This window comes from Mytilus edulis, chromosome 12 (genome assembly GCF_963676685.1).
Source record: "Mytilus edulis chromosome 12, xbMytEdul2.2, whole genome shotgun sequence".
Classification (NCBI taxonomy): Eukaryota; Metazoa; Mollusca; class Bivalvia; order Mytilida; family Mytilidae; genus Mytilus; species Mytilus edulis.
Genome location: NC_092355.1, coordinates 81,469,776 through 81,492,622, shown reverse-complemented (window position 1 = coordinate 81,492,622; position 22,847 = coordinate 81,469,776). Strand labels below are relative to the sequence as shown.

General features: G+C 32.2%; 1 protein-coding gene across 4 annotated transcripts; it reads left to right on the top strand.

The window, feature by feature from the left end:
• The first annotated feature begins 5 nt into the window (after positions 1-5).
• On the top strand, positions 6-20,704 carry LOC139497254 (prolyl endopeptidase-like). 4 transcript variants are annotated; one of them, XM_071285412.1, is made up of 20 exons: positions 78-223; positions 1,857-1,984; positions 3,547-3,642; positions 5,263-5,431; positions 6,475-6,576; positions 8,318-8,460; positions 8,847-9,012; positions 9,530-9,577; positions 10,162-10,209; positions 11,451-11,555; positions 12,841-12,945; positions 13,360-13,440; positions 14,139-14,252; positions 14,949-15,097; positions 15,566-15,682; positions 16,090-16,185; positions 17,045-17,146; positions 18,277-18,433; positions 19,578-19,646; positions 20,563-20,704. In XM_071285412.1, the coding sequence occupies exons 1-20, from the start codon at positions 158-160 to the stop codon at positions 20,626-20,628; spliced, it is 2,127 nt and encodes a 708-aa protein (XP_071141513.1). In that variant the 5' UTR covers positions 78-157; the 3' UTR covers positions 20,629-20,704. The 4 variants fall into 4 exon arrangements, with proteins under 4 accessions (XP_071141511.1, XP_071141515.1, XP_071141513.1 ...); XM_071285411.1 differs by lacking the exon at positions 10,162-10,209 and adding an exon at positions 9,797-9,844; XM_071285410.1 differs by lacking the exon at positions 10,162-10,209 and having other exon boundaries at positions 6-223; positions 9,530-9,625.
• The last annotated feature ends 2,143 nt before the right edge of the window (positions 20,705-22,847 follow it).

Here is a 22,847-nt window from a genome sequence, read left to right as displayed (position 1 = left end):
GACTTTTATGAAAAGTCTGAAAATCATCGAAAGTCATTTACACTCTTTATCAACAAAACGTTTGATAAACCACCAGTTTTTAGCTTGATTACAAGGAACAATTTTTACATTGAATTTGTTCTGTACTGAAAGTTATTGTTGCCTTGTTTCCACGAAAATGAAATTTTCATACCCAAAATCCCGCAGAGATGATTCAGTGATTGATGAATACCACGGCACTAAGGTTTCCTTTTACAAATATTCCACCTAGATATCCGCATCCGTCTAATTTTCAGAAAAAATAAGAAATGTGAAAAATTCTCCTGGAAAAAAATGAACTTTTCAGATAAATAATTTATGTAGCTTTCGTTTGGGGAGGGAGGCAAGTACCAAATTTGTTAGGGCAATTAACATTATGAAGTGGCATTTGAATGTTAACAAATGTAAAGATAGATATTCAAAAGTTATATAAAAAATGTAGGAAAAAGCACAGGTACATGTATTAACCCTTTCAACACTGCATGTGGCATATGCTGCGATAACATACGCCGTCCGTCACTGCTATTCACGGCATATGCTGTGATGACAACGGATTTTTCATCAGGACTCTTTAACCATTCAGTTTTTATTCGGGTCTTCTCTAATTTTTCCTTACAAGTATGAATCGAGGATATACAAGATCTCATTTAGTCTGAGAGTACTCTTGACGTCCAACGGCTGTTTTGCCAGACAAGCTGGGGCTGTGGGACGTCAGTGCTCGTCCCATATCAAAAAGTTGATATTTGCCCACCCAAATAGATGCGCTGCTTCGTTGCTTCTGGTGCTGACTAATGGTCTTGTAATTTACTAATTATAAAGATCAGGCAACAATCTGTTCATTTTTTATGTATCTTTTCATTTAAGTATGTTTCACCTACTTGCCAATCTTTATTTTTCCATATTTTAACAGTTTTCAAAGAGACCCATTGATTTCAGCATTTTGACTTTCACTTCAAATCGAAGTCAAGTTACGAGAGAGTTCTCGAGACTCAAAATATGCAAATATTTATATTTTTTCATGATCATTTGAGCGGTTCATAACATTTTCCATACATTGTAGTTTGGTTAGATAGTGTTGTGCACGGCACAGTTCATTCTATTGAAAATATAATATTTTCTTTGTAATAGAAAGTGTTGTGCGCAGCACAGAACATTTCAGCACTGAAATTTAACATGGAATTTATAAAAAATTTCAATAACAAGAAATCAAGCAAATTCCATAATTAAAAATAATTCCAAGTTCAAATAACAGCCTGTTATCTTTAAATTGTGAATATATGTACAATATATTTTGCTAAGGCCTTCTTAGGCTAATGATGACTTTTTAATATTGTAACAATTTATTTTTTACTGAAGTATGCAAATCAATTAACATGCTTGTTAAAGTAAACTACCCTAACTTGTTAAATATCTATCAAATAGGAATAACAAAAAGATTCATTTATTGACCATAAACACAGTTCAAGATTTTTTTCATTGTAATCAGAATGTAATGAAAATGTAATCAGGATTACAGAGCATTTTGAAAAGTAATTGATTAAAGTAAATTTCATGTAATCAGATTTTTGGCTGATTAATGTTTACAATGATTACTTGAAAAATTGTAATCAATCTCAGCTGATTAATGATTACAATTACAATTACCCCAAGTCTGCCTTTGGCAGGAAATCCGAAAATCCTAGTCAATTTAAACATTGTTAAAGCAGGATTTGTTTTATTTTACTGTATATTGAATGACTTTTATGTATAGCACAATTTCTCTTTTTGCTTTATACATCATAACGGCTGTCTGGTTATTACATTGGAGTTTTAAATTACATTATATTATTCATTTTAAGGTGTCTGATCCATACAAATGGTTAGAAGACCCAGACAGTGAAGAAACAAAGGGATTTGTAGACCAACAAAATGATATTTCTAGACCCTTACTTGACCAATGCCCTGTCAAAGAAAAACTCAAAAACAGGTAGATCAACAAAATAATGTTTTTAGACTTTGCTTGACCAATGTCCAGTCAAAGAAAAACTCAAAAACAGATAGATCAACAACATGATATTTCTAGACCCTTGCTTGACCAATGTCCAGTCAAAGAAAAACTCAAAAACAGATAGATCAACAAAATGATATTTCTAGACCCTTGCTTGACCAATGTCCAGTCAAAGAAAAACTCAAAAACAGATAGATCTACAAAATGATATTTCTAGACCTTTGCTTGACCAATGCCCAGTCAAAGAAAAACTCAAAAATAGATAGATAAACAAAATGATATTTCTAGACCCTTGCTTGACCAATGTCCAGTCAAAGAAAAACTCAAAAACAGATAGATCAACAAAATGATATTTCTAGACCCTTGCTTGACCAATGTCCAGTCAAAGAAAAACTCAAAAACAGGTAGATCAACAAAATGATATTTCTAGACCCTTGCTTGACCAATGCCCAGTAAAGAAGCACTCAAAAACAGATAGATCTACAAAATGATATTTCTAGACCTTTGCTTGACCAATGCCCAGTCAAAGAAAAACTCAAAAATAGATAGATAAACAAAATGATATTTCTAGACCCTTGCTTGACCAATGCCCAGTAAAGAAGCACTCAAAAACAGATAGATCAACAAAATGATATTTCTAGACCCTTGCTTGACCAATGTCCAGTCAAAGAAAAACTCAAAAACAGATAGATCAACAAAATGATATTTCTAGAGTCTAGACCCTTATTTGATCAATGACCTGTCAAAGAAAAACTGTCAAATTTATTTGTTTAGTGCATGTTCACTTGTTTGAGTTACTATGTCTTTTGATTGAGTTAAGCCATTTCAATAGATATTTTTTAGATATATGTCAGAGGTTCGAGACTGCAGTTAATTCGTAGTGTATTTCTTTTAGAACATAAATGAAAATAAAAAAAAACCCACCTGCGCTTTCTCAATGAAAATTTTACAGTGTGTTATACTACTTTTGGGACAAATTATATCAAAATTAATGAAAACTTCATCGGCTCTAACTCAAAATATGGACAATTTTGTGTTAAGGGTGTCTTTTTCAAAGCGTAATTTCACCCCCCTCCCCCCCCTACTTACAATTTGAGGCATTAAACATGGAGAAATAAATTTGGAAGGGGTATAAAAATAAATGGCAGACTCTTTTCAGATATATCAGACGCCATCTTCCTGTTTGCTGATACATTGATTTTTTTGTAAACTGTACTTAATATATTGATAATGAATATTTCTCAGATACTGTTTAACGGAATGATTCATTATGAAACCATTATGATTCATCTACTTCAATAGACAAAATGGTACATAGGATTCAATGTTAAACACATGTGGTCCATCTAATTCAATATAATGGTACATGGTAGAGATGATACATTATGGTAAACCTGTGTATTGAACCACATGTGTTTAAAAATGTTGTTTAAAAATGATGTTTAAAATAAGGTGTCCAAATTCCATCTCATGTTATATATGAAATTGTCTAGATGCAATGCTTGCTAATAAATATTTACATGACTATGTCTTATTTACAGAATTACAGAGATGTGGGATTACCCTAAGTACAGCTGCCCTTACAAAAGGGGAGATTACTATTACTATTACTTCAATACAGGGCTTCAGAATCAAAGGTAGGAATTATTCTAAGGTATACCCTAAGTACAGCTGTCCTTACAAAAGGGGAGATTACTATTACTATTACTTCAATACAGGGCTTCAGAACCAAAGGTAGGAATTATTCCAAGGTATACCCTAAGTACAACTGTCCTTATAAAAGGGAAGATTACTATTACTATTACTTCAATACAGGGCTTCAGAACCAAAGGTAGGAATTATTCCAAGGTATACCCTAAGTACAGCTGTCCTTATAAAAGGGGAGATCACTATTACTATTACTTCAATACAGGGCTTCAGAACCAAAGGTAGGAATTATTCCAAGGTATACCCTAAGTACAGCTGTCCTTATAAAAGGGGAGATTACTATTACTATTACTTCAACACAGGGCTTCAGAACCAAAGGTAGGAATTATTCCAAGGTATACCCTAAGTACAGCTGTCCTTATAAAAGGGGAGATTACTATTACTATTACTTCAATACAGGGCTTCAGAACCAAAGGTAGGAATTATTCCAAGGTATACCCTAAGTACAGCTGTCCTTATAAAAGGGGAGATCACTATTACTATTACATTGTACTTCAATACAGGGCTTCAGAACCAAAGGTAGGAATTATTCCAAGGTATACCCTAAGTACAGCTGTCCTTATAAAAGGGGAGATAACTATTACTATTACTTCAATACAGGGCTTCAGAATCAAAGGTAGGAATTATTCTAAGGTATACCCTAAGTACAACTGTCCTTACAAAAGGGGAGATCACTATTACTATTATTATTACTTCAATACAGGGCTTCAGAACCAAAGGTAGGAATTATTCTAAGGTATACCCTAAGTACAACTGTCCTTACAAAAGGGGAGATTACTATTACTGGCCTGCCCCCCCCCCCCCCTTAAATCCGCCTCTGCTTACATGACAAATTTTTACTAATATTTTTACCATTTTTGCCTATTGCTTAGAAAAGCATATTACATGTGGATAGAGGGAAACTATACGTTGTAAAAATGACCGACAAGATCTTCAAATATATGTCATATTGCTGAAATCATCATACATTGTACAACTTCTTATAGGAGTTATTTTTAATTACATTTTTTTTTCATCCAATTTTGTGTTTTGGGCAAAAAATAGTATAATATAGAGAGAAACTGTAAACAAAAACAAATGATCAGTAATACAGGATTAACAAAAAGGAGACTATTGTCATGAATTCTTTAATGTTAAAGAGTGTCCATTGTTGATGATGCACACAGACCAGTGTGAGTTACACAGGTTAAAGCTCTTTAGAGCCACTTGTTAAATATGTTGCACACACAATTTTCTAAACCAATAAAACACTAGATTTATAGATTATCGTTGATCATCTCAACAAGATTGATATTCTAGCTTGAGCCTGGACGGCGAAAGCCAGAAAGCAATCGAGTTGAGATGACCAATGATAATTTGTTTATCGCTATTTTACCTTTGACGACGTTGTCAATTTCATGTCAATTTCATTAGCAATCGCCACGTGCCTCCTTAGTTTCTAGCGATAATAACCATCTTAAGCAAGTAGCATGATATGAAAAATTATCACAAAAAAAGATCAAAGGAAAAAGGCACAAAATAGCGATAAAAAGATTTATTCATTTTTTCAGCGTATTGTATGTACAAGATTCTTTAGAAAGTGAACCTAGAGTATTCTTAGATCCAAACAAACTGTCTGAGGATGGCACCATTTCACTCAGAAATACAGCATTCACAGAAAATGGAGAATATTTTGCATATGGCTTAAGTAAAAGTGGTTCTGATTGGGTAACAATCCAGGTAATTGTATTAAGCTTTTAACAATATAATAAAGATAATGTAGATTTTATAAAAAACTATTAAGGGGACAAATATTTGTTCTGGCATCCTCTAGAATAATTGATATAAAAAAAAACATGATTAAAGATTATCTCTTAAACTTCAAAAATTGTATTAAAATTTATTATTTTGGTTTTGGCTCAAAGCTTAGTTATTATATACCTGTTAAAAAGAAAAAGTGAATATCTTTAACATGTTTAAGACAAAGGAGTAGGTCAGGTAAGGGCTGATTTTGGCCTCAAATTTCAGGTTCATCAAACGAAATTTCTTGGGCACTTTTTAAACACTTAAGTGTCTATTTCAATTGATTTGATTAGTTAATGTGAAATATTTTAACTAATTTAGTCATTAAAACTGCTCTGTTTCAAGCTTAAATATGAAAAATATATCAAATATACCAAAACACGTCACTTTTCAGATGGTTTTTGTCAAAAATGAAAGTGGCCGCATCCGTGTTCATCCTCAACCTTTATATATGTTTTGTATTATCATCAAATACAACTTACATTTCAATATCATGAATGAACAAGAATGTGGCCACTTTCATTTTAGACGGAAACCGTCTAAAAATTAACCTAAATGCTAAAATGTTGAAGATTTCAGTATATTAGCATGACTTAATGATGCTAGAACGTGATATTTGTGCATTGTATTGTCAAAAACAGCTCATATTTATGTAGCAGAAGCATTTTGCTTTCTGAAATATAGATAAAAGATTACATTTTCAAAATTTTTGAAAACTGCTATATTTTGGGGCCAAAAAGGGGTCTTACTGAACCTCTTAAACAATATTAGAAATGTACAAAACCAGGGATTGGCAACTAGCTATAGGTTCTAGTCTAGAATTAATGTCAGATAATTTTGAAATAATTAACTGTATTTACACTTGAATTGTCATCTTATATTGTGTTATTTAAATTACATTTTATGCAATCCAAAATATTTCAAAAATTCACCAATTCAACACTATGCAGTTCTTATTTTTATTGTTTATTATTTTTCAGTTTAAAAAGGCACCTTCAGGAGAAGAACTACCGGATGTTTTAGAGAATGTAAAGTTTACAAGTCTGGCCTGGACACATGATGATAAAGGACTATTTTATAATGTAAGTTTAACAGATGTTTGACAGAATATTTAAGTCTATTCTTTGAAACTTATTAAGCATAAATTCTGATTGGTGTATTAGGAGATGAGAGAGACATATTTCTGATTGGTGAATTAGGAGATGAGAGAGACATATTTCTGATTGGTGAATTAGGAGATGAGAGAGACATATTTCTGATTGGTGAATTAGGAGATGAGAGAGACATATTTCTGATTGGTGAATTAGGAGATGAGAGAGACATATTTCTGATTGGTGTATTAGGAGATGGATAGACATATTTCTGATTGGTGAATTAGGAGATGAGAGAGACATATTTCTGATTGGTGAATTAGGAGATGAGAGAGACATATTTCTGATTGGTGAATTAGGAGATGAGAGAGACATATTTCTGATTGGTGAATTAGGAGATGAGAGAGACATATTTCTGATTGGTGTATTAGGAGATGGATAGACATATTTCTGATTGGTGAATTAGGAGATGAGAGAGACATAATTCTGATTGGTGAATTAGGAGATGAGAGAGACATATTTCTGATTGGTGAATAAGAAGATGAGAGAGACATATTTCTGATTGGTGAATTAGGAGATGAGAGAGACATATTTCTGATTGGTGTATTAGGAGATGAGAGAGACATATTTCTGATTGGTGAATAAGAAGATGAGAGAGACATATTTCTGATTGGTGAATTAGGAGATGAGAGAGACATATTTCTGATTGGTGTATTAGGTGATGAGAGAGACATATTTCTGATTGGTGAATTAGGAGATGAGAGAGACATATTTCTGATTGGTGAATTAGGAGATGAGAGAGACATATTTCTGATTGGTGTATTAGGAGATGAGAGAGACATATTTCTGATTGGTGAATTAGGAGATGAGAGAGACATATTTCTGATTGGTGAATTAGGAGATGAGAGAGACATATTTCTGATTGGTGAATTAGGAGATGAGAGAGACATATTTCTGATTGGTGAATTAGGAGATGAGAGAGACATATTTCTGATTGGTGAATTAGGAGATGAGAGAGACATATTTCTGATTGGTGTATTAGCAGCTGTGTATTAGGAGATGAGAGAGACATATTTCTACACAATTGATATCTAACCACTGGCTTAATACTTTTATAATTGTTGTGTACAATCAGTGAGATATTCCAACTATCCATTTGGTTGTTAGATAGTTACTTATGGTATTCATTAGATTTTTTCAGTTTCTTCACTTATAATAGATCCATGTTTTACTTGCTTGAGTTATTAGATAACACCACCTCTGTAATCCACAGAAATGTTATAAAATCGGCACAAAATCCATGTAAATAAAAAGAAAAGGAGAAAAACAATCCATAGTGAACTGATTCCATCAATTACTAAGAAATTAAAGTCAGAATATCAATATATATATATTAATTTAGGTCCTCCACCATGATAGATCTGTTTTTTACTCGCTCAGATTAATAAAAAATTAAACTCTAGATATTTCTGTTCTAGTATTGTATTTTCTCAACTACATATGTACAGTAGTACTGCTTCAAATCTACAACCCTCAGTTTTTGGCTTCATGTGCTGTTCTTATCTCATAAGTCATGAATATTCATCAGCTATGTAGGCAAGTCAAAATTAAATTATATGTGATAATGACCAGCCAGTACACACTGTATTATGATTTCATTAATCAGTATTAAAAAGATAAATATAACACTAACGATCTCTACATCATACATTTTTCATTTTGATACTTTCAGCAATATCTCAAACAAGATGGAAAATCAGATGGAACAGAAACTACAAGTAATGTCAACCAAAAGCTGTTTTATCATAGGCTGGGAGAGGACCAATCAAAAGATGTGTTAGTGGCAGAGTTTCCTGACAATCCTAAATGGATGATGTAAGTATTTTGTGATCAGGGGAGGACCAATCAAAAGTTTTGTTAGTGGCAGAGTTTCCTGACAATCCTAAATGGATGATGTAAGTATTCTATTGCTCAGGGGATGACCAATCAAAAGATGTGTTAGTGGCAGAGTTTCCTGACAAATCCTAAATGGATGATGTAAGTATTCTACTGATTTGGGGAGGACCAATCTAAAGATGTGCTATTGGCGGAGTTTCCCGATAATCCTCAATAAGTATTCTATTGCTCAGGGAAGGACCAATCAAAAGATGTGTTGGGCAGAGTTTCCTGACAAATCTGAACAGATAATATCTAAGGATAGGACCAATAAAAAAATGTGTTGTAAGCAGAGTTTCCTAACAATCCTAACTTGATTTTTTCAGGGGAGCAGAGGTGAGTGATTGTGGAGATTATTTGGTCCTAGCGATATCAGAAGGCTGTGATCCTGTCAACAGACTTTACTATACAAACCTGAAGACACTGCCTGATGGAATCAATGGACTTCTGCCATTTGTCAAGGTCGTCGACAACTTTGATGCAGAATATGAGGTAAATATAATGAAACAGCAGAGCTTTCAAGTTTTCATGAAGCAAATGTTTGAGATTTGGCAAGAAAATTAAAGATCAAAGAGAAGAAACAATAGAACAACTTAATAAATTGCTGGCAAAAAAGTATGAAAAGTCACAAGTCTCATGAAAATTGTTTGAGACTTGACAGCACTGAAACATGGAAACAAAACAACTTAGCAATAAACACATTATTTCTATGACTTTGATATACCGTGGATTCACTATTATTTGTTGGATACAAATTTTTCGTGGATCCAGGGAACAAGGAAAGTTAATGTTCAACGAATGACTAAATTTTTGAAAGGCTTGTATGCAGACTTTTACAAAACCAAGAAATTAGATATCCATGAAAATTGGAACTCACAAAAATAAATGAATCTACAATATTTGAATGAAGTAAATTATTTATATAAATTATTTTGCAGTACATTATTAATGAGGGGAACATGTTAACCTTAAATGGAGAAAATTATTTATATGAATTGTTATTTTGTAGTACATCACCAATGAAGGGACAGTGTTTACATTTAAGACCAATCTTAAGGCACCAAGATACAAGCTGCTTAACATTGATTTAGCTGATTATGATATGGTAAGTTGAATCAGACATCAATAAGGCACCAAGATACAAACTGATTAACATTGATTTAGCTGATTATGATATGGTAAGTTGAATCAGATATCAATAAGGCACCAAGATAAAAACTGATTAACATTGATTTAGCTGATTATGATATGGTAAGTTGACTCAGATATCAATAAGGCACCAAGATACAAACTGATTAACATTGATTTAGCTGATTATGATATGGTAAGTTGAATCAGATATCAATAAGGCACCAAGATACAAACTGATTAACATAGATTTAGCTGATTATGATATGGTAAGTTGAATCAGATATCAATAAGGCACCAAGATACAAACTGATTAACATTGATTTAGCTGATTATGATATGGTAAGTTGAATCAGATATCAATAAGGCACCAAGATACAAACTGATTAACATTGATTTAGCTGATTATGATATGGTAAGTTGAATCAGATATCAATAAGGCACCAAGATACAAACTGATTAACATTGATTTAGCTGATTATGATATGGTAAGTTGAATCAGATATCAATAAGGCACCAAGATACAAACTGATTAACATTGATTTAGCTGATTATGATATGGTAAGTCGAATCAGACATCAATAAGGCACCAAGATACAAACTGATTAACATTGATTTAGCTGATTATGTTATGGTAAGTTGAATCATATATCAATAAGGCACCAAGATACAAACTGATTAACATTGATTTAGCTGATTATGTTATGGTAAGTTGAATCAGATATCAATAAGGCACCAAGATACAATCTGATTAACATTGATTTAGCTGATTATGATATGGTAAGTTGAATCAGATATCAATAAGGCACCAAGATACAAACTGATTAACATTGATTTAGCTGATTATGATATGGTAAGTTGAATCAGATATCAATAAGGCACCAAGATACAAACTGATTAACATTGATTTAGCTGATTATGATATGGTAAGTTGAATCAGATATCAATAAGGCACCAAGATACAAACTGATTAACATTGATTTAGCTGATTATGATATGGTAAGTTGAATCAGATATCAATAACAGTTATTACTCAATCAATTATAAACTAGGTTTTCTAGACAGTAAAACCAATATTTAATATATTAAATTGGTGAAGTATGGATGGTGGTGGCTGGCTGCTGCTTACAGATTCTATGCAATAATTTATGAACCTTTAAATCACTGCTTTTCAATGCTTTTTGTCTCATTTGCACTCATACCACATCTTCTTTTATCAATTTTCAAATTTTAATGTATTGATACTGATGACAAAATGGAGGTCAAAATCAATGTTGACAATTTTCACTTTTACTGTTCAAGAGTTATGGTTCCTGATAGATTGACAAATGACACTTTATGACATTTCTTTGCAATTAATTTTACAGTTGAACCAATGCTCACAAATTTTAATACTGTAATGCTGTTACTGATGAAAAATTGGTGGTCAAATTTGATATTGTAAATTTTTAGTTTTGCCCTTTAGTAGTTATGGTTCTTGATATTACAAATTTTCACTTTGTCGTTTTGTGCATAGCTATTGAACAGACAAACCAATGCTCTTAAAATTTTAATATGCTGATACTGATTATGAAATGTTGGTCAAGTTTGAAATTTTCAATTTTTTTTATTACAGTTCTTATGGTCCTTGATAAAAAGGCATATAATGTTGGCAGGTAACAGAAACTTAAAAGAAAACCCAGTGTACTTTCAATTCAACAATTTTGACAAGAAAAATTAATTGGTACAAAGTCAGTTTGATTGAAAAGGCAATTGTTGTTTGATGAATTTTTAAATTGATAAACTTTTTGACTTTTTTTCAGGAGAAATGGACAACTCTAGTTCCAGAGGATGAAAAAAGTGTGCTACAGTGGGCCTCTTGTGTTAACACCAACAAACTTATACTTTGTTATCTTGAAGATGTAAAGGTAGGTCAGGCCTAGCGGTCATAAAACTTTCGAGCACGATTTTTGTACTCAGACTCGAGATTCAACCAATCAAAATACTGGATTTCATGTTTCGAGCATGATTTTTGTGCTCCGAGCACTGAGCAAAATTTTATGACTTCAACCCCAGAGGTCGTCCATGACATGATAAAAGTGTGCTACAATGGGCCTCTTGTGTTAATTCCAATAAACTGATACTTTGTCACCTAGAGGATGTAAGGTAGGTCAGAGGTCGTTCTTGACATGATAAAAGTGTGTTACAATGGGCCTCTTATGTTAATGCCAATAAACTTATTCTTTGTTATCTAGAAGATGTTGAAGTAGGTCAGAGGTCATCCTTGACATGGTAATAGTTACACTGGACCTTATAATATGTAGATTTGGATAGGTTTACTATTTAGATATAGTCTGAATATTTACAGGCTCAAAAATGTAGATGTGAACGGGTTGAATAAACCTTTGTATTCAAGCCTAAATTGGTACGGACTAAAAGATAAATATATGGATAATGGAGGGGTAAAGCCTTGCTATTTGGTACAAAAGACCCAAAACTAGCCTGACTTGAATCAAGCTAAAAAATGGAGATGTGGATGTGTTAAACCATTTTAATGTATCCTGAATTGGTACAGTCACAAAAATAAATATTTGCATGGTTATAATGTGCATAACCCCTACCTGTTTTCACATTATGTTGTTGAAGTAAAACGCATCAAAAACAATCTAAATAGTGCAGTTACCAGTATTAGAGATTTAATAGATATATAAGTATGTATAACCTTCCAGACTTGATACAGTATAAAACATGATGATGTTAAAATGCAGGGGCGGATCCAGCCATTTTAAAAAGGGGGGTGTTCCAACTATATGTCAAACCCCATTGATGGCCTTCAGCTGTGTCTGCTTTATGCTTTATAATCGGGTTGTTGTAGCTTTGACACATTCCCCATTTCCATTCTCAATTTTACTTTTCAAAATCTAAAAATTTCAGATATGAGTATTACGAATTTAACAGATATATCAGTATGTTTAACCTTGCTGTGTGTTTACGTTTCAGAACAGATTGTACATACATGATTTAGCCACATGTATCAGTATGTTTAACCTTACTGTGTGTTTATGTTTCAGAACAGATTATACATATATGATTTAGCCACATGTATCAGTATGTTTAACCTTACTGTGTGTTTACGTTTCAGAACAGATTGTACATACATGATTTAGCCACATGTATCAGTATGTTTAACCTTACTGTGTGTTTACGTTTCAGAACAGATTGTACATACATGATTTAGCCACAGGACAAAGAAATGCCACCCTACCACTAGATGTGGGAACAGTGGCTGGTTACTCTGGAAAGAAAAAACAACATGAGGTAATATTAAGGAGTAAGACTAAAAAATACAGAGTATTTTGATAATCCAGTCATGATTTATTTCTAAACTGTTAAAAAGCATCTATTTTGGAATTAAAATATTCTGAGATGACATATTTACACAACTGCTCTTTAATTTTTTTTTACACTTCCATGATTTGATGTGAACACCTGTAGATGACCTTTATGCTGCCTCTTCGTAACGCAAAATATGCATTCTTTAGAGAAAGGATTTTAGTAACAAATTAATATTATAATTAAGGATAACTTGTGTATCTAGATTCTAGAACAATAACTAAGAAAAAGTCTTTGAAAATTGAATAATTTCGTGCAATTTTGAGGTGGTCTGAATGCATGAATAGGATAATTAAGATAAAAAGAACATTTAATTAATATTTTTTTTATTGATTTCAGATTTTTTACCAATTTGTGTCATTCCTGACCCCTGGTGTGATATACCACTGTGATATAACTACTAATACATATATACCCAAGGTAGGTAACTCTTGGTGGAGAATGTTCAGAAAGTTGACAGCCTTGTCTATCTCAGTTGAATAACTAATTATTATTGTAAAACATACACCAAAAACTGTACAGAACATTTAATGTTGATATTAACAATTTTGATTACTATTTTATAAGAAAAGATTACATATAAAGCATGGTTCTGCTAAATATAAAAAAGAAGATGTGGTATGATTGCCAATGAGACAACTATCCACAAAAGACCAAAATGACACAAACATTAACAACTATAGGTCACTGTACGGCCTTCAACAATGAGCAAAGCCCATACCGCATAGTCAGCTATAAAAGGCCCCGATAGGACAATGTAAAACAATTCAAACGAGAAAACTGAGGGCCTTATTTAAGTAAAAAAAAATGAACAAAGACAAATATGTAAAAATGTTCATTTGGAAATTTAATTTGTCAAAAGTTTCATGAATGTAAAATATCATAAACATTGCTATGCCCCTTTATAAACATGTTCTCAATTCATGCATGGCCTTAAGTATCTGACTAAGTGGTATGGGGTTTGTTCAATGTTGAGTTTTAACAGTGACCTACATTTTTTGTTGCAGAAATGAGAAATATCAATCTGAGAATGGGTGTTAACTTCCATGTCATTTTGTCAATCACACCACATATTTGTAGTTTTTATGCAGATTTTAACTGAAATTTCTACTTTTTAGGTGTTTAGAGAAATAAAGATAAAGAACTTTGATCTTAGCCAGTTTGAGACGAAACAAGTATTTTATCCCAGTAAAGATGGCACTAAGATACCAATGTTTATTGTGCTTAAAAAGGTTGGTGTCTGGTTTTTTTTATTTGTTTGTTTGTTAATCCAATTAGTGTGACAATATGGTGTTTTTTGGGAACTTTTAAGTACTAGATAGGCCAAAAATATGTGGGCTAGAAATGGACCTTATGCAAATGAATATCAATATCTATGTTCAATCTTTTGACCTATTTTGGGTTGAGAAATCGATGCAGAAAGTCGGTGACCTATAGTTGTTAATGTCTGTGTTATTTTGGTCTTTTGTGGATAGTTGTCTCATTGGCAATCATACCACATCTTCTTTTTTATATTAACTGTTTGGAAATATATTTTTTATAAGAACTCTATATAATTCATCTTTTATTTAGTATTTGAATGATCAAAAGTCAGTCAAAGTCCCATTCATGTACATGTATATATGTACTTCATATCTTAAAGGTTGGTTTCTATCAAACACAACTATAATTTGAAAAGGTAGGTGTAAAACTGTGGAGTTCTTTCAATAGGTACCATTTTTTTTTTATTGAACAAAACAGGTATTTTCGGAAATTTATTTCATAAAAAAAAAGAACACAAGAGTGGCACGACTGTAGCAAATTAATATTTCGATGATTACTTATAAGTAATATTAGTGGGAAGTCCTATTGACACTTTTGTTTTTAAATTGCATGATTAATTCTCATTCTTACAAACAGTGAGCTTCAAAAGTTTGAATTTATTGTAGGGTGTCAAATTAGATGGTAACAATCCTGTCATGTTGTATGGGTATGGAGGATTTAATATAGCTATCACTCCAAGCTTTTCTGTCTCACGATTGGTCTACCTTCAACACCTGGGTGGAGTCTATGCTGTTGCCAATATCAGAGGAGGAGGGTATGTATTCCTATCAATCAAAAGTATTCTATCTAATGATTGGTCGACCTTCAACACGATTACCATATGGTAAAATTTAAATTATTTAATGCCAAAAAAGTCGCAAGCCAGGGTTGACCTTGCAAGGGCTGTATAGCCAGGCAAGGTCGTTAAAAACTTCCATTTGTTGACCTTCAACACATGGGTGTAGTCTATGATGTTGCCAATATCAGAGAATAAAATATGTACATCTTGTTAATTAAAAAAATTCAGTTTTCTGATTGATCAAGGTCAACAGCTGGGTGGAATAATTGCTGTTGTCAGTATCCTGGGAGGGGATTATACATGATTTTTGTAATCTCCACGATTTTCTTTCAGCTGATTGGTTGATTAGACAAACCTTTGCTTTCTTACCCAACTAGACTTGGGAAAGAGGAGGGCTGTTAGCCATCAAACAAAATGTATTAATTGTTTTATTTTATTCTGTAGAGAATATGGTGAGACTTGGCATAAAGGTGGGATGTTAGCTAACAAACAGAATGTTTTTGATGATTTCCAGTCAGCAGCTGAATATCTCATTAAATCTAATTACACCTGTGCCAAAAGGTAAGAAATTTATAGTAAAATGGATTTATAATGAAATTAGTAAAAATAAAAAAATTAAGAAATGAAAGAAGGTAAGTTAATATACTGGTAAAAGATTATAGTTTTTTCATTTTTGATTTACAACAATAATGTAACAGGAAATGTGAATATTATTGAAATATTTTACACCAGATCTACACAAAGTTCTTTGAAAAAAATAGATATGATAAAACAAATAAGGTGTACAATTAGTTATAGTGTCAGATTATACAATATCTTGGTCATGTCACCCAATTGTATCTAGAGGGAATACGAATAAAAGTAACTTTAATTTCAATGTCTGTAACATGCATATCATTGTTGACATTCTGGACTCCATCATTGACCAATCGAGTGTCTGTCATTGACCAATCAAATATCTTTTGTAGAATAACAATAAATGGTGGATCAAATGGAGGCCTACTTGTGGCTGCCTGTGCCAATCAGAGACCAGATCTATTCGGTTGTGTCATCAATCAAGTAGGGTAAGTCACTGTCACTGTACAATTGTTAGCTATATCTTTCATTCTTCCTGGTTGATTTCATGTAGATCTTACTGTACTGTTTCAAAGGATTAAGATTGTACCTAAATGTACATGAGGGACAGAAGATACAAAAGAGAGATCCAATAAAACTAAGAATGGAAATGGGGAATGTGTTAAAGAGACAACAACCCAACCAAAGAACAGAAAACAGCAAAAGGCCACCAATAAGTCTTCAATGCAGCAATAAATTCTTGCACCCAAATGCGTGTTTCAACTAGCATACTAGTTCAGTGATAAAAGACTTCATACTAAACTCTAATATATAAAAGAAACTAAAATTAAAAATCATATTAGACTAACAAAGGCCAAAGGCTCCTAATTTGGATCAAACGCAAAAATGTGGCGGAGTTAAACATGATTTTGAGATCTTAACCCTCAAACCCATAAGTCTATGAAAAATTAATGGAATCATGTCAAAAACCAAAAAAAGGACCAAAAGACAAACAATAGTATACAAAACACAACAAGGAAAACTATTACACAAGCCTCAATAAAACAAGGGGTGATCTGTATAGCATATCTTGCTCCACATGTGGCACCTGTTGTGTTGCTTATGTAACTGAAAACTTGTTGAAAAACTAATGATATAGATCATCAAACATTTCTGGGTTTGTAAGACAAGTTTTGGTTCTTTGCTGCCTTGAACAATATACATGTAGTGTTAGATAAAATATACTGCCCTGTATGTGATCTTTTCTGTAGCTACAAATATAAAATATGATGTTTAAATAATATTATTATAGGACAACATGCTTTGACTGTTTTAAAAACAATTTAACTTTTTATTTATTATTTTCAGAGTTATGGATATGTTGAAGTTCCACAAGTTTACGATTGGTCATGCATGGACAACAGATTTTGGATGTGCAGACAAACCAGAGGAATTTAAATACCTTATAAAGTAAGATTCTGTTTGAATTTACAGATATTTTTTTTTCAATTTTAAAAGATTCTGGACATGAAAGAAATAAGGATATTTTACTTTACTTTTTTGTGTTTTGTGTACTGTTGTACACAACATAGTAAAGTTAAGCTGATCAACTTCAACCTCACTTCAAAATCTATAGGTGATCTCAAATATTATCGAAGGGTAAGCAGATCCTGTTCCACATGAGGCACCTGTCATGAAGGCTTTGAATGATCAGTGTATAAATTTAACAACTATTGTAATGATTTATCAGAATATTTGACCAAGATTCTACATCTCAACAATATTCTTGTAAATTAAAAGTTAAGGAAGTACAGAATACCTAAGGGAGTTAACTTTGAAAAATCAGATGAGCGTTTTAATAAGTTAATATAAGAAAGCAGAAATCAAGCTTTTCAATGATCAAATAAGTGTTTGTCAAAATGCTATATATCCATTAAAATTATTCCTGTAAATTGTGTGGTTCAAATTTCTAGAAATTTTAATTTTTTTGTTAACATATGAAAGTAATTTTTTTGTCAAAACTTTATTAAAATTAAACAAACCAAATCTATTTTAGTCAAAGTGTTGGGTATCCCCTCAATCAATAAATGTTGGGTATCCCCTCAATCAATAAGTATTGGGTATCCCCTCAATCAATAAGTGTTGGGTATCCCCACAATCAATAAGTGTTGGGTATCCCCTCAATCAATAAGTGTTGGGTATCTCCTCAATCAATAAGTGTTGGGTATCCCCTCAATCAATAAGTGTTGGGTATCCCCTCAATCAATAACTGTTGGATGTCCCCTCAATCAATAAGTGTTGGGTATCCCCTCAATCAATAAGTGTTGGGTATCCCCACAATCAAAAAGTGTTGGGTATCCCCTCAATCAATAAGTGTTGGGTATCCCCTCAATCAATAAGTGTTGGGCTTTCCCCTCAATCAATAAGTGTTGGGTATCCCCTCAATCAATAAGTGTTGGGTATCCCCTCAATCAATAAGTGTTGGGTATCCCCTCAATCAATAAGTGTTGGGTATCCCCTCAATCAATAAGTGTTGGGTATCCCCTCAATCAATAAGTGCACTGTCTAATTGGAATCTAAAAGTATGAATTTATTAACAGGTATTCCCCTCTGCATAATATAAAGGTACCAGAAGGAGATTCACAATACCCAGCAACACTACTGCTAACAGGGGACCATGATGATAGAGTTGTCCCCCTTCATTCATTGAAGTATATAGCTGAATTACAACATGTAATGGCTGGTTGTGAAAAACAGGTAAGTATTAGGTGTACTATGTATGGGTGTTGACAGATACACACTATATGAGTATGTTTGACACCAACTCATGGTCAAAGACAGATGATGACTTGGTGGTATTAAATAATGTATGTATAGAACCATATATGGTCAAATAGCTGCATAGGCTAATCTTTATATCAGCTGATTGGTTGATGTTATGCTTTATTGTGAAGAATTGGTAACTGATCCAATTGAGTAACAATTATTGTGTGGATTTCAGTGTATTCCAGGCAGCTTACTTGTTAACTATGTGAAATATAAGTGGATATAACACATATCTTAATTGAAAATTGGATGTTTGCGACAGTGAAGACACAATGTAAAAATATGAACAAAAAAAATAGCCTTTATAAATTAACATCTATCACAGAAGACTAAAACAAAATCTGTAAATACTTCTTTAAAGAATGGTTCCAGATACCAAAGCAAAACTCATATAAAATTCCTTTACCTGATGAAATGATAAACTTTATTTTCTTATGGTTGTGGCCTGTTATCTATTTCTCGCATGAATAGATATTTTTCATATTACACAGAATGGAGTGTGATACTCAAAAGTGATAAGAAAATCTGTGTTAATCAGATTAGCTTATCCAGCATCATAAGCCAATATTACAGCATTTACATTGGGTATTATTTATGACAATGTACATTTCTTCCATGGCAACGGTAAAATTTGATTACGTTGATAATATACAAAACACTCACACTTTTCACTTATTTTTGTCAAATTTTATATCAATTTGAAGTGTACAAAAAATCCTAAAAAGTTTGATTTTAAAGTTTTACACCAGAAAAGAACATATAAGGTCATACTGAAATGTGCAAAAGACTAGGTCAAAGATTCGAGGAATTTTTAATTAAACACTATGAGAGTGTTGACCATAAGAGAAAAAAGTTTAAAAAGTTGTCATAATGGGATATTGCTTATTATGAAAAATCATTATTTAGTTAAGATAGTAATAATATACTAATTTTATTATTATATTGAAATTAAATAACTTGTGTTGTCTTGATATTAAGCGATATCCTGTTCTCACTTGTTATAAAAATTATAAATATCAAACATTGATTATAATTTTAACTTAATGTAACTGAAATACTATATATTTATTTACAGACCAATCCATTAGTTATACGTGTGGATACCAAGTCTGGACATGGAGCTGGTAAACCTACTGCTAAAGTGGTAAATAGTCTTTTATTTATGTGCTCAATTTCTTAGATTAACAAGAGTTATTTCCCTTTTTATGCCCCATTTATTGGCATTATGTTTTCTGGTCTGTGTGTCAGTTCGTTCATCTGTTTGTATGTCTTTCTTGTCTCGCTTCAGGTTAAAGTTTTTGGTCGAGGTAGTTTTTGATGAAGTCCAATTAAAATGAAACTTAGTACACATGTTCCCTATGTTATGATCTTTCAAATTTTAATGCCAAATTAGAGTTTTTATCCCATTTCCTTGGTCCATTGAACAAAGGAAATGATAGTATGGATGGGGCATCTGTGTACTAGGGACACATTCTTGTTTAATCTCTATTTGTAATAGGAAATTTCCAATCCATAGTTGTAATAAGGTGCTGGCTATAAAAAGAAGATAGAGTATGATTTGCAATGAGACATCTCTCTCTCAGAGATCAAATGACATAGAAGTTAGTAGCTATAGGTCACCTAAGGTATTCAACAATGAGCTAAACCAATTTGTATAACAAGCTATAAAAAAGGCCCTGAAATGACAAATGTAAACATTTAAAATGAGAGAACTAATACCCCCAACTATGTACAAAACAAAGAATGAAAAATATGATATACAGCATCAAATGATAACCACTGATTTACAGGCTCTTCAGTTGGGATAAACACATACATGTTTGTACATGAATCAATTTCATGTTTTATTGATCACCATCAAGTCTGTGCTACTCATTTTTATCTAAAAAAAAATGTCAACATTATGTATCATGCAAGACATTTCAGTATGTGCAATCTTTTTATCTTTGTTTTCACAATCATGATATTTTATCAATAATAATTGTAAGAGATTGGGAAGTTATTATTTAAATTCAGTGTTAAAGACATCTTATTAATAAGATATTTGTTTCTATTTTCAGATAGAAGAATTGACTGATGTTTATTGCTTTATATTCCAGTATATCGGTCTACAATGGACAGATTGACTAGTAGCTAAAATGTAATTTGTGTCATAAATGTTCAAACAAAAAAGATGTATTTGGAATAAATGTCTATACTCTGTGACTAGTTGCCTTTCTTCAACTAATGGGTTATGTAGTGTTCTCCCCAGGGTCTGCCTTTCTTCAACTAAGGGGTTATGTAGTGTACTCCCAAGGGTCTTAAAGCACCATGGTGCTATCTTGAATGCTTTTATAATAGAATGTAAAGAGACCATTGTGCTATATCTTCCATATATGTATCTAGTCACATTCCAACAAGTTTGTCCGCCATTGATGAAAATAAAAAGTTTTTCTGTTATTCTTCATATTCTGACAGAAAATACTTGATGTTATAAACTCTTAAAGGATAATTATTTTGTAAACTTCAACTAGTGAAAAATTTAGGTCAAAAGCAGTGAAACATCTGAAACTGGAGATTGGTGAATATGACTCAACATCAGCTATTTTAACTGTCATGAGTGTCACAAAGGTTGCAACTAGTGGAGTGATAGTGCTTGCATATTAGAACCTGATTATGTTCCCTTTATTGTAGGAATCATGTTGATTCATCAATAAAATGTTTATTTCATTTTTGACATAAAGAGATGAAGGATATGTCATTGATATAGCAACCAACAACAGAAATAACCCAATGAGATCTAAAGGGCAACAAAAGATTTAAATAATAGACAACTTTCAAGTTCTATGCATTTAGGGGAATCGTCACTTCAGTTCCAATGTCAAGGGAGTGGTTGGAAAACTATGATGTGATATTGCATGAATTATTCGGTAAATTGAATTCTCATAATTGACAATTAGCACTGATGCCATTAGTGAATTGTGTTTAAGTACCTACAGAAAAAATATTATTTCTAGTTTACTCTGCACAATGACGATCACTAAGATGTCCTCTATCTGGTAAATGACGTCATAAAGTCTTGCATAATTGACAAGTTTTTTCTGGTGACGGACAAAGTCAAAAATGGTTTAATGACAGGTGCCTACATAATATGTCAAGGTTAAAATTATCAAATCCATTGTTTTGTTTTTTAAATACTGGATTTATTATTATTTGTTGGATATAAATTTTCACCTAGAAGTACAGATGGCCATTTGTACATTTTTTCGAAGGAAATACGAATCAAAGTTTCGTGAAATTTGGTATCATGTGTGCTTGTTATATGATGTGATGCATTTCACTAACAGATATCAATTTCCTGTTTGCCAGATACATATACATAAGTGATGGTATCTTAAGGGACCAGTATGGTGACATCAGCATTTCTTACATATTTTCAATTACTTCAGACTAATTAATCATAGACATGATTGAGAAGACATCAGAAATGCCCATTGTCATATGACCAGATATTTACTTGAATATAACAATAAACAGACTGACAAGCACCTTCAATCATATCAAATTATAAAGATTTTTCTAAGTATTTCTTTTTTTGTCTTGGTTGGAAAAAATGTGTAAAAAATCATTTTTGGTGGTCCAAATCAGTCTTTGAAGTGGTTCTTTCTGGTGGCTGTTAGTTTCACATTTAAATGTTAACATTCTCTTTTTTTATAAACGGAACATGCACAACCTATCTCCAGCTTATATTGGATTGTTACTAGCAAATATAGTTTCTACATTCAGCTTTTATAATGTTGGACACAAAAACATATAATAATTATTGTTGACTTACAATTAGTGGTTCTCTTCAAACTGACCAGCTCAAACAATCACACAAATTATTGACACAAGTTGGTGCTGAGGTAAATCCAGAAAGATGCTTTGGATGCATGACATTTATAACGTGTTGTTTTCATTTTAAACAGCACTGGGACAATACCTCTGCTAGGGGACTATCAGTTCCTGATGGTATCATCAGCTCAGTAGTCAGTACTTAAGTTTGTTAGGTACTGACATGATATTTAACAAACCTTTCTTAAATTGTCTGTTCAAAAATTTTGAAGTTATAAAGAAACTAAGGTTCCAACTTCCTCAGTCAAAGTTGACCTTTGGCTTTTATTTTTTTTATTTCTAGTTCTTTAACTGTTTCTGTTCTTATGTACATTATTGGCTTTCAATTATTCTGCATTGAGTGTTCCTGATAGAGGTAAATCCAGAAAAGAGCTTCCGACGCATGAAATTTTTAACATGTTGTTTTAATTTATGTTTTTAAGTGCTACAAATACTGCCAAGATCTATGTTAAAGTATACAAACAATTAAAAC

Excerpts from the sequence above, each read along its gene's own strand:
- LOC139497254 (XM_071285410.1), top strand. The coding sequence starts at position 158 with ATGAAATTTTCATACCCAAAATCCCGCAGAGATGATTCAGTGATTGAT. Across the intron at positions 9,626-11,450 it reads ATTTAGCTGATTATGATATG|GAGAAATGGACAACTCTAGT; the intron begins GTAAGTTGAATC and ends ACTTTTTTTCAG. Across the intron at positions 13,441-14,138 it reads CTAATACATATATACCCAAG|GTGTTTAGAGAAATAAAGAT; the intron begins GTAGGTAACTCT and ends TCTACTTTTTAG.